The sequence below is a fragment of the Ctenocephalides felis genome, unplaced genomic scaffold (genome assembly GCF_003426905.1).
Source record: "Ctenocephalides felis isolate EL2017-DRISC unplaced genomic scaffold, ASM342690v1 CF-g0.4_SCAFFOLD_00807, whole genome shotgun sequence".
Lineage (NCBI taxonomy): Eukaryota > Metazoa > Arthropoda > Insecta > Siphonaptera > Pulicidae > Ctenocephalides > Ctenocephalides felis.
In genome coordinates, this window is record NW_020536961.1 from 4,329 (window position 1) to 17,211 (window position 12,883).

A 12,883-nucleotide genomic window follows, 5' to 3' on the forward strand; every position below is an offset into this window, starting at 1 on the left:
TTATTTTATATTGACACATAGTTATTACAATTTAATATTTATATTGCATTTCGTAAATATAATAGTAAATAGAATACAAAAGGAAAAGAAAACGTCAAACGTTAAAATAAATATTTAAAGTTAATGCGAAACGTGAAATCTCGAATGTTCATCTGACATTATTTCTTCAAAATTGGGTTCCAAATCACTTGTAGCAATGCTTAATATCGAGTGTAGATTTTCGTCAGTAATTTGGTATCGATATTTATTTTTCGTGGAAACCATTAAAGAAAAAATTCTTTCACAAATATATGTCGATCCAAATAAAACAAGGTATTTTTGAACATAGTTTAAAAAATGTTTGAAATGTTCGTCCATAGAAAGCACTCAATTCGTTTGAGTGAAAATTTTCTCTTAGTAAATAATTTGATTGTAAGTCGATTAGTTCTAGTGTAATTTCAACAGGAGCTTTTTACACATCGAAATTGAAAGGCTGGCTAATTAATGGTAAAGGTTTTTCAATAGCTTTAAAATCTTAAAATCTTCTTTGGAATTCAGAATGCAGGTCTTGTGTTATTGCACTATATTTAAAAAAGTCGGGATTTTTCAATGATTATTTGCCGTGCTTGCAATGAGGGGAAATGACTTGATATTTTATTATTAAAGTTTTCAGCAAATAAATTGAGTTTTGCCATAAATGCTTTGACGTTTGAGTGCATATTGAAAGCGAATTAGTTTTTTCCTTGTAGATTTATAGTTAGTTCATTCAAATATTTTGCGATATCTACTGAAAACGAGAAATCGTTTAGCCAAGTCTTATTTTGCAATTTAGGAAAATCATGTAGTTTTTCTTTTATCGACAAGAAGGATAGTATTTCATCAAGCAAATATTGAAATCTGTCCAAAACATTACCAATGCTAAGTTATCTCACTTCAGTGTAATAAGGAATTTCGTAGAAGTCACTCTCAATTTCTTTAAAAAATTCAACAAACTGTCGATGATTTACGGTACGTCCTCGGATAAAATTCACAACCTTGGCCACAACAGTAACGACGTGATTCTGGTCGTAACTTTTACTTTGTCGCGAATTCGTTTAAGTAAGCCTACATTTTACCCTGTTAAACTAGGACAACCATCCGTAGTGACGCTTACTATTTTATTCCAAGTTAGACTTACTTTAATTAAATACTCTTCAACAGCGAGAAAGAAGTCTTTACCAGTAGTTGTATCTTTCATTGGATGCACACTAAGAAGTTCCCCGCTAATTTCACATTTCTTGTTAATGCCGCGAATAAATATTAATAATTGACTTGTATCAGTAATATCGCAGGACTCATCTAAAACCAGAGAACAATAGGTAAAATCAGTAATTTTTGTTCTTAGCTGATCGGTCAAGTAAGTTTCCTGAAATATTTTCAATCCGTCGTACTATTGTTCTTCTCGAAAGGCTTTCATTTTCAAAAATATGTTTCTTTGCAGGACAACATATCTCCGACACTTGTACCATACATTGTTTAACAAATTCTGCTTCAGAAAACGGCTTACAGAACTTAGCAATTTTGTGTGCGACAACATAACTTGCTTTTGTGGTAGATTTCTCTATATAACTTTGTTTGGTAAAAATATTTTGTTGCTTATTGAAGTTTTTTGCTTTCTGCTACAGTTTGATGTTCTTTTAAAGGAAGTGATGCATATTTTGGATGTTTAAATTGTCTTTAAATCTTTCAAAAACAGCAATTGTTTCCTGACAAACCAAACAAATTGCTTTCTTATTAATGTTTGTAAAAAGATATTTTACCGTTCAAGCTTCATTGAAGTTTCTGCATTCCAAATCAACTTTTCTTTTTTTAGATTGACTCATTTTACAAAGGCTTACAATTTACAAATAAATAATTTATTTAATACATAAAATTCTCTATTCTGAATGTCTCTGTTCTTCCAACAATGTCGGGGATCGATTTGACATATTTCAAGTTAAAGCGTGTTCCTTGCACGTATTCTGTGAATGCATTCGCTGTGATGCCGTAGCCAGCCAATCGTTGTATGATTTCTGGACTTCTAGGTCCTATCGGTAGCGTGTTTCCAACCAAATTTTGCGTGAATCGCGTTCCGGCTGGACTTCTAATCCTGAAGTTTGGCATGCGTTCGAGATCTGCTGCAGGCAGAGCCATAACCATATCTCCGGCGATTGCTAAAGACGGAACCTCTTCGAATAAGTTATGCGTTTCCTCGTTTACTGCATTTGCATGATACCCACCATGCCCTTGTACTACAGTGATTGGTAGGGCTGGGACTTGTAATCTCGTCTCTTTGCCCATTTTGTCGGTGCAGTTTCCTATTTTTACCAAGTAGGTGAAAAGGCGCTGTGGTACATTAAAATGTTCATCGCTGACAGCTTTTCTAATCGCCTTTTCCTCGGTAGTAAGAGCTACTCCTCCTTCTTTTGCCTTCACGTCAATTAGCTTCATCCATAATAGTGAAGTAGCGTAGTACGCCATTTCTTCTTTCATTATGAGACGACCCAATTGCTTCTCGTCTGGGCGGAAGTTTTGGTATGTATCAAGAGATATATCTATCACCCGGTGATAACTCGATAGGAACCCTTGTCTTGGCGCAATTTCAGTCACCGTTACGTCAACGCCGAATATAGCTTCGGATATTAGTGATTCATTCCGCTGACTCGTCGGTGCTTCTGGGGTCTATGTTGCGATTGCTTCGCTCTCGGTCTATCTTTGGTCTCATCCCTTTTCTTCCAACTTTCGAAGGGTCGAAGTTTTCGGTTTTGCCCTGATATCTAGGCGCAATCTTCTTGATTTGTTCAGACGTGTATGCTTGCTTGCCGTCCATTTTTTCTTGAGGTATTTATTTCCACACAGGAACCAGTTACCCAAACTGGGTAATTACGTTATCTTTATTTACAGTGTGAACTAAAAGTCAATTTGCTTTTGACTGGGTCCTTAGATAAACAAAAAAGTAAAAAGACTTACAGTGCACTCTGTATAAGTATTACAGGGTTTATAAAGAGAAGTTTAAAACTACCTTGAAATTGTAATCTGAATGTTTAATTCTTCTCCATTTTGACCTGCTCATTTTAGGATTTATATGGAAGTTCCAAAGCAGCTAGCTATACACGTGTAGCCTCTATTATTTCCATGGTAACTAATTCAATGTAATTCAATATAAAAACACATTATTTTTATAATATTGTACTGTACCTTTAAAGGAACAGTCAAAAAGACTGCTTTTACGTGGTCGTCTGAGCACTTGAGTTCCGCTGATTTAGTAGAACTGTAAGTCTTACCAGATTCACTAAGGCAATCATCCACATTAACTATTTGTTGAACCTTTCCAAGTGCATCGTCAGAAGTCACATTAATGATGAGCATGTTGCCTTGATAATCAACATTAATGTGCGTATTATCGGCAATTACCACATACTCCTGATCAACATTAGTGCGGCTATTGAGTACCTTCTCATCATCGAAATTGTTGGTTGAACCTTCAACCTGGCATCCATTACTTTACGTTTTTTTACGTTTTACACAACACCATACATATATATAAACACACCACACCAACATATATATCTCTATAATTAATTATTGTCAGGACTCTATAAATTAAAACAACACGATGCAGTAACCTTTATAACTTTATTCAATTTTCTCCAGTTCGTCTTAACACTTTCACTCTATAACTCACTCTGTTTCCGACTTCCTTCTCGCAACATTCACACTGTTCGTACTGTCACTCATGCCAACTGCACACACACGCTTAAGTCTTACCAACATTAACATTACCAACCGCACGGGACTGTCATGGTCCGCGCCATATTCAAACATGCATTCAAACATTCACACAATATATTTCGCTAACAATATATATATATAATATATATATATATATATATATATATATATATATGGCGTCTCCCTACACCTAGCGGCGAGAGTAACAACCAGAAACGCCAATACCAACTTCATAGACACGTTGCGTGTGAAGAACGTCGCAAACTGTCAAGTATGCGACGGCGCATCGTGCAACACTTGCGTGGGCTCGAGGGATGCGAAAAATGCAATCTCACCCTCTGGTGCATCAACCCTTGGAAGAGTGAAGATATAAACCTAACCTAAATACACTTTATATCAGTGAGATGCTTTATACTTGTTTTGTTATTATAAATTAAACTTATATACACGTTATTCAGTTCTTTTAATTATAAATATAAATTATATATAGACCCAACATCTATATAATTGGTGACCGCGACTGAGAAAACACGTGGCTGAATTCTGATCTTGATACTACAAGCGAGGTATACTATATCATTAATAATGTCTTCACCCGCAAACACTGAAGCCTCACAAGATCTAAATCGATCGCTCATCGATTTTGACGAAACTCAAGTTCGCACGCCATGTGCGAGCAACTCCAACCAAGTGAACAATGATTTAAAAACGGAACAAATTTACAACGTGGGCAGGCATACAATAACCCCGTTCATGGAAGATGCTCCTGATCTATGGTTCCTGTTGATTGAGACAGAGTTTCTTGGAGATAGGATCAAATCCGACCATGCGAAGTACACGGCGGTATTGCGTGCTCTGGACAGGTCCACTTTACACCTGGTAAGCGATGTGTTGCGAAATCCGCCAACCGAAAATAAATACAACACGTTGAAGAGCATAATCCTAGACCGAGTATCCGAGTCGAGGTCAAAGCAAGTAGACAAATTGTTAACAAACGTTGTCCTAGGTGACAAAAAGCCATCCCAGCTACTACGGGAAATGATTGACCTGGCTCGGAGTGAAATCTCGGAGGATATCATCCATAAACTTTGGTTGGACAGACTCCCACAACACATCCGGCCTCTACTGCTTGTATCGAAAAACATTGGGCTACAAGCCATTGGCGAGATGGCAGACAGGCTTGTAGATACTTGTGGACTGCCATCATCGGTGATGGCCACAGCGAGCAGAGCACCTGAACCAAGAAGTGACCGCACCCAAGAAATTCTGCTTGCCATGATGCAGAAACTAAATGCCTTGACGACAGAAGTGGAGAATTTAAAACATAGCAGAGAACATGACGAGAGAAGCAGGACCAGAAGTCACTCCAGGCACAGGAGAGGGAGATCAAAGACGCCGTCCAAATCACAGCTATGCTTTTACCATAGCAGGTTTGGAGAGAAGGCTACCAAATGCATAGAACCCTGTTTGGTTAAGACTCTCCTGAAGCCGGAAAACTAAAGTCACCAACACCAGGAGCAAGTAATGATGGTGATATTAATTCTGTCTGTCCAGAGCTCCGACTATGTGTGACAGACAGAAAAACACGGATAAATTTTCTTATAGACTCTGGCTCCGTTCTCTCGATTCTTCCAGCTAGCAAGTTTGCAACCGGTCGTGCCAAGGAAGAGCATGTTCTGTATGCAGCCAATTCCAGCCGAATATCCACCTATGGAAAGCGGACTCTCGAGCTGGACCTTTCGCTGCGCAGACCCTTCACTTGGCAATTCACAGTAGCAGATGTGGCAACAGCCATAATCGGTGCAGACTTGCTAAGCTACTACAATCTACTAATAGACCTGAAAGGCAAAAGACTAATTGATTCAACGACAGGCTTAGCCTCTGATGGCAAAGTGCTGAAGACCCAGAACATTAACATTTCCACAATTAACCCACACCAACCTTTCAGGAGCTTACTAAACAAATATATAACAATCACTAGAACGCCACAGAGACTAACAATTAAACCATCTCCTTTCGCACACAGGATTCCCACAACAGGTCCACCAGTCGCTGCCCGGTTCAGGAAGATTTTTGGTGAGAAAGCATCAGCTGCAAAAGCCGAGATACAAAATCTCCTGAACAGAGGCATTTTGAGACCTTCAAGCAGTCCGTGGGCAAGTCCAATACATATGGTATCAAAAAGGATGGATCTTATAGACTCTGTGGTGACTATAGAAAACTTAATTCAAGCACGCAACCAGACAAATATCCTCCTCCACTAATCAGTGATGTTTTTACAAACCTGCACAATAAAACAATTTTTTCAACAATAGATCTTGCAAAAGCGTATCATCAGGTGCCGATGCATGAAGAGGACATACAGAAGACTGCCATCATAACTCCATGGGGATTATATGAGTACCTCTGCATGCCTTTTGGACTGAAGAATGCCACTCAGACATTCCAGCGCTACATAAACCACATATTCCAAGACATTGACTTTGTGTTTATATATGTGGATGATATTCTGGTTATGTCTGAGAACATGGAGCAACACCATCGCCACCTGCAGATAGTTTTTGAGCGTTTGCAAGAACATTCTCTAACCATCAACACCAACAAATGCGTCCTAGGCAAGTCCCAAGTAGATTTTCTGGGTTACAAGCTCAGTGAGAAAGGCTATTCTCCAGCTACAGACCGGGTGGACAAGATTTTGAACTTCCCACAGCCAACAACAGTTCTGGAACTGCGTAGGTTTCTGGGAATGCTGAATTATTACAGGAAATCAGTCCCAAAAGCAGCCAAACTGCAAGCACCGCTGAACAGTTACCTACGTAGTTCAGTCAAGAAGGATAAAACCCCTATCACTTGGAACCCAGAATCTCTGCAAGCCTTTGAGGATGTAAAGAATGCTCTTGCAAACGCCGCTTTACTTCATTATCCAGCTGCTGCAACAAATATATGTTTGGTAACAGATGCGTCAACAACAGCCATTGGAGCCACTCTGGAGCAGGAAGAAAATGGTGCATGGCACCCTATAGGTTTCTACTCCAGAAAGCTCACATCCACGGAACAGAGGTATTCAACATATGATCGCGAGCTTTTAGGCATCTTTGCGGCCATAAAATATTTTGAATACCTGCTGGAAGGTAGGCATTTCATTATCAAGACAGACCACAAACCCATCACATATGCATTTCAGCAGAGACCTGAAAAGGCGTCAGACAGGCAGCGCCGGCAATTGGAATACATATCCCAGTTCTCTACTGAAATTGTGTATGTGAAAGGTGAAGAAAATGTAGTGGCAGATACATTATCAAGAATTAACACTATTGAAATGCCTACCAGACTGTCAGCTGAACAAATATGTATAGAGCAAAGCTTGGATCCAGAAATGCAGGAGCTGCTTGGTGGAGAAACTTCTCTCAAACTACACAAATTAACATTGGATGGTTTTCCGATCTATTGTATAATTGAGTCAAACTTTGTTAAACCTTATCTCCCACAGAGCCTCCGCAAAACTGCATTCGACGTAGTCCATGGTATTTCTCATCCAAGCATCAGGACTACATCCAGGGAAGTACGCAGCCGGTATGTTTGGCCTGGAATTGGAAAGGATGTTGCTACTTGGACTCGTCAATGCATATCCTGTCAAAAGTCCAAAATCCATAAACATAATCATTTCAATCCTTTGCACATCCCTATTCCTGATGAAAGATTCTCTCATATTCATATTGACATAATTTCCTTACCCAATACTAATGGTTTTCCTTACTGCTTAACAATTATTGACAGATTTACAAGATGGCCGGAAGCCATTCCACTGAGAGACATCACAGCTGAGACAGTCACGCAAGCATTGTTTACGTGCTGGATTTCCAGATTTGGTACACCAACTACAATAACATCAGACCAAGGCACGCAGTTTGAGTCATCTCTCTTCAAGTCCTTGGCACAGGCAGTTGGTGCAAGGAAAGCACGTACGACAGCATACCACCCTCAAGCAAATGGATTGGTAGAACGTTGGCACAGAACCCTAAAAGCTGCACTGATGTGTTCTTCTGAACCGTGGATCAAGACACTACCCTACGTACTACTTGGTCTACGGAATTCATTCAAAGAAGACATCAAGACATCAGCAGCAGAGATGGTTTACGGAACCACATTGAGACTTCCAGGTGATTTTTTCAATACATCTAATAACTCACAGAATCCACAGGTCTTTCTAGAGAATCATCGCCGAATCATGTGTGCATTGAAACCAACTCCAACAGCCCACCACAACAAATCCAAGATTTTCATTTTGAAAGATATGGGCACATGCACACATGTATTCCTCAGAGCAGATCATGTACGAAAGCCCTTGGAACCACCTTACAGAGGACCCTATGAAATACTTGAGCGAGTTTCTGATAGGATTTACAAACTTCGCGTTAATGGGGCCGCAAAGAACTTCGCTGTTGAAAGGCTAAAACCAGCATATATAAATAAAACAGATGCAGATTACGAATCACTTTCTCAACCACTTCATACACATCCCTGGGAGTCATCAAAGGAACCTACAAAGAAAACAGCCAAAAAGAAAGTTGCGTTCAATATTTGACAACACACATTTAACCTTATTTCTATTCTGACAGATAGCTAACTTTCATCTTGGGGGGAATGATATGGCGTCTCCCTACACCTAGCGGCGAGAGTAACAACCAGAAACGCCAATACCAACTTCATAGACACGTTGCGTGTGAAGAACGTGGCAAACTGTCAAGTTGGCGACGGCGCATCGTGCAACACTTGCGTGGGCTCGAGGGATGCGAAAAATGCAATCTCACCCTCTGGTGCATCAACCCTTGGAAGAGTGAAGATATAAACCTAACCTAAATACACTTTATATCAGTGAGATGCTTTATACTTGTTTTGTTATTATAAATTAAACTTATATACACGTTATTCAGTTCTTTTAATTATAAATATAAATTATATATAGACCCAACATCTATATATATATATATATTTATATATATATATACATATTTTAAGCTTGTAAATTTCTTTTGAATGACTTGAAATTCTTATTAAAATGCAACTAACTCTTCAATAATTCGGTATATTCACTAACTCATTACAAACTTTTATTACTCTTCACTTAACCTTCAACTCAACGTATATCTATCAATCCTGTATTCACACTGTCACTATCCACTCTCAGTAATCCTTACCAAACCATACATACATCCTGCCGGCTATTACGGGATCGGACATTCTCTCGAGACCCAGAGCCATCTATCCAACCGACCCGCACTACCTGCCGTTACATTCAAACTAATCAAACTACATAATCTTACAGTTACTCACCAAACTACATAAACTTACAGTTCGGCCATTCCTGACCTCACAGTCGTCCCCGACTGATGAGACTTAAAATTTATCTGCAATAATCTAAATCGAAAATAACAAACATTACACATATCAAATATAAAACATTTAAATGAATATTAACTTAACTCTATCTTATTGACCATAACACTACATTTCACACTACTATACATGCCCATTATTACCATGTCTTTGTCATTGTCACTCACTTTAATTGTCACTCCACTATCACTCTCTTCGGTTGACCCATCCGTTCCTGAACCATGTCCACTATTCGCTCCAGTTGGTTTACTTCCATCTCCTGGCCTGAACCATAGCTTCATCCGGCTAGTATCCACCACCGTCTTCATACGGGTCTGTGCTACTTGGAATCCAGGCATGTCCTCCACGATGTACCTGTCATGATCTAACACCTCTGTGATCTGGTAAGGCCTCTTGAGGCAACAACTTTTTGTTCACTCCGATAGTGGTATCTACATTGGAGATCATTAACAAGTCTGCTACCTGGTACCTTTTTGCTAGAGGCTTGCCACGATCATGATATTCCTTAGTACATCCTGGGCTCCTCTCAATCTTCAAGGCTGCTTGTTCCCGTAATGCTTCCTCCTTCTGCATTAGATAATCCTTAACTGCATCCTGTACCTCCCCTCTTTGGCTAATTCCAAAGAGTAACACACTAGGTGTTTCTGCAGTAGCTTTGTACACAGTATTGTTTATAGCATACTCTACCTTATGCAAAACCGTATCCCATCTAACTGGATACTCTACATATTTTGCCAGTATTGGTACATTGGTCCGATTGGCTCTCTCTGCCTGTCCATTGGCTTATGGTGCTCCAGTGGCTATGTTCACTAGCTTTACCTCCTGGTCCTCTAAAAATTGTTTAAAAACATCTGATGTGAAACAACTACCCCCTTCCATTGTCAATGACCAAGGAGTACTATAGTACTGAAAAAAATACTGTGTTAAATGGTCAATCACCTCTTTCGCCCTAGTTGACTTACAGGGGTAAAGCTTACAAAACTTTGTAAACCCAATCATTACTACGAGCAGTATCGCCGCTATATTGGAATATGCCCTTACTTACCTTACCACTAGGCCTTATGCCTTTATCGTCTATATAGTATCCTAAGAACTCAATATTATCAAACCTAAAACTACACTTATCTAACCTTAACTGTAACTTATTCATACGCAACACTTTCAGCATGTTCATGTAAGCCATCACTTCACCACAGACAATAAACTCCCGCAGCTCTTCATTTATATATCGCAAAAATACACTAGGGCTGTTACAAAATCCAAAAGGAATTCTTATACATTTGAACTGACCCTGCACACACACAAAACTAGTATATTTTCGACTACACTCGTTGATCACTAGATGATGAAATGCATCCTTCAAATCCAGTCTCGTAAAATGTCGCTTACCCTTAAGAGCGTCTAAACAATCATCAATTCTTGGACTCGGATAAGGGTTTCGTACTACCCTCTTGTTGAGTTTGCGGCAATCGATGCACAGCCGAATATTACAGTCTTTCTTGCGAACTATTACAATTGGTGAACAATACTCTGAACAGCTTCATCGTACTATTCCCCGATCCAACCAATTTTGTATTATCACTTCTACTTGGCCCCTTTCATAATATGATATTCTACGCGGGCTTACATGAAATGGTTTCGCTCTCGCTTTCAAGACTATATTTAACTCAAATTTTACAGCCGGCTCTGTAGGCTGTTCGGCTTAGAGATATTCCTCGCGCATAACCTTTTCCATTGGCATACGTGAGGTTAAGTCTACACTTTCACAAATTTTGACACTCGGCTCGGACTCATTAAATGTATCTATTAGAAAAATGTCATTCTCACTATCCTTTTTATAACTAATGTCCACTGTCCTTCCGATATTCACATTTAACTCACAATGTTGCACCATGTCCCTACCCAATAAACACATCGAAGACATGGTTCCACTCGGCACTACATAAAATTTAATTGTCACTGTTACACCAAACTGCACAAACGTAGCCTTCGTTGTCACAATTCCTAGAACATTCACTTCGGCGCCATTTATGCCCTCAAAACTGCCATCCGCGCCACACTTGTCCCACTCCACGCCAGTTGGCGCTGTGTCTGTCGTTACCACTGATATAGGCGATCCCGTTGTCCTTAGATAAGTAAACATAAATAGATCGCTATCTGAGGCCATTTGACATTACCTCCATTTTAATATTTTTAGCGATCTGAAGGAGGCAGCACTTGTTCAGTATATAAATCAACCGCTGGTATTATTCCTAGATATGGTTCGCATACGTAATTCAAAATAAGAAAACCTAAATAATTTCTTATATTGGAAATGAGAAAAAAAACATACGAAGTACAAAATATATTTTCAATATATCACAAACATTTTTACATAACAATTAAAATTTTTATAAATGTAATAATCAATATATACATAATAATTAGTATTATAATTTTACAATTTTAAGTAACTAAAAAAAGTATTCAGAATGGTATGATAAATTTACAAGGAACGATCAATATATAACAACTAGACTGAGATTGTGTAAAAGCATTTACAATAGAATGTTAAACTTAAAAGGAACGATCAATATGAATTACTTAATGATCAATAATATATAACAACTAGACAGAGATTCTGTAGAAGCATTTACAATAAAATGTTAAACTTAAAAGGAACGATCAATATGAATTACTTAATGTTCAATAATATATAACAACTAGACAGAGATTGTGTAAAAGCATTTACAATAGAATGTTTAACTTAAAAGGAACGATCAATATGAATTACTGAATGATCAATAATATATAGCAACTACACAGAAATATTGTAAAAGTTTTCATAAGTATAATGAATTTACACGAACTGACTAATATTAATTTCTTAATGACTAATAATAATATATTAAAAAGAGAAGAGAAAAGTATAGAGTCTAAGTATGTAGTATATAGAGTATATACTAAAGATAATAGAATAGTATAATTAGAAGAAATGACAAATAATGAACAAATTTAAAAAGTTAAATCCTACAGACATAAAATATATATATTGATATCAAAATTGATAGAAAACTAAATTCCAAGAATTAAAATTCATTTATAAGTCATTCTTTTTTAACATTAACTTTGCATTTGATAGTTATTTTGTTTTCCAATCAATCATTAATAAAGTTGCATTCTACAAAATCTTGAATTTCTTATGATTCGATTGTGTCAATAGAACAGTGCAGAAGTCCTTTTGGATGGAATGTTAAGAATATTTCTCTGTTGCAATTTATACCTTAAATTATTGCATTGTTTGTCTATCCTTCTTAATTCCCTCAACATATAATGGATGTGTCATACATTTTACATGCCCTCGGCATCCAGACACTCCTATCCTTAGTCACTAGATTCTGCTGCAATTTGTATTCCCAAGAACATCTAATAAACGTAACATGCCGGAAAGAAGTGCATTTTTATATTATTTCTGAAGTTACCACAAGTTGGTGCGTTACATTTTGCCATATTAAATTTCACATAAATGCTTACTTGAATACAATTAATTACAAATGCGAACAACAAACTTTGAGAGAAAATTTGAGACGAGGCGACCAAATTTAAGCGAGTAATTTTGACGTTTTACTTGTTTTGAAACTAGTAGCGACATCTTTTTTCGCTAAAAATAGTAGTTCTTTCCAAAACAGGGTAATATACATTTGTTCGGAGATAACTCCCCGTGCCCGTGTCTACGATACTGTCAAATTCATGAGTGCCAACCTTCGTGCGCACTCTA

General features: G+C 37.9%; 1 protein-coding gene across 1 annotated transcript; it reads right to left on the reverse strand.

The window, feature by feature from the left end:
* Positions 1-1,878: 1,878 nt before the first annotated feature.
* Positions 1,879-2,478, reverse strand: LOC113369758. The gene has a single exon (XM_026610326.1). The coding sequence runs from the start codon at positions 2,476-2,478 to the stop codon at positions 1,879-1,881; it is 600 nt and encodes a 199-aa protein (XP_026466111.1).
* Between the last annotated feature and the right edge of the window lie 10,405 nt (positions 2,479-12,883).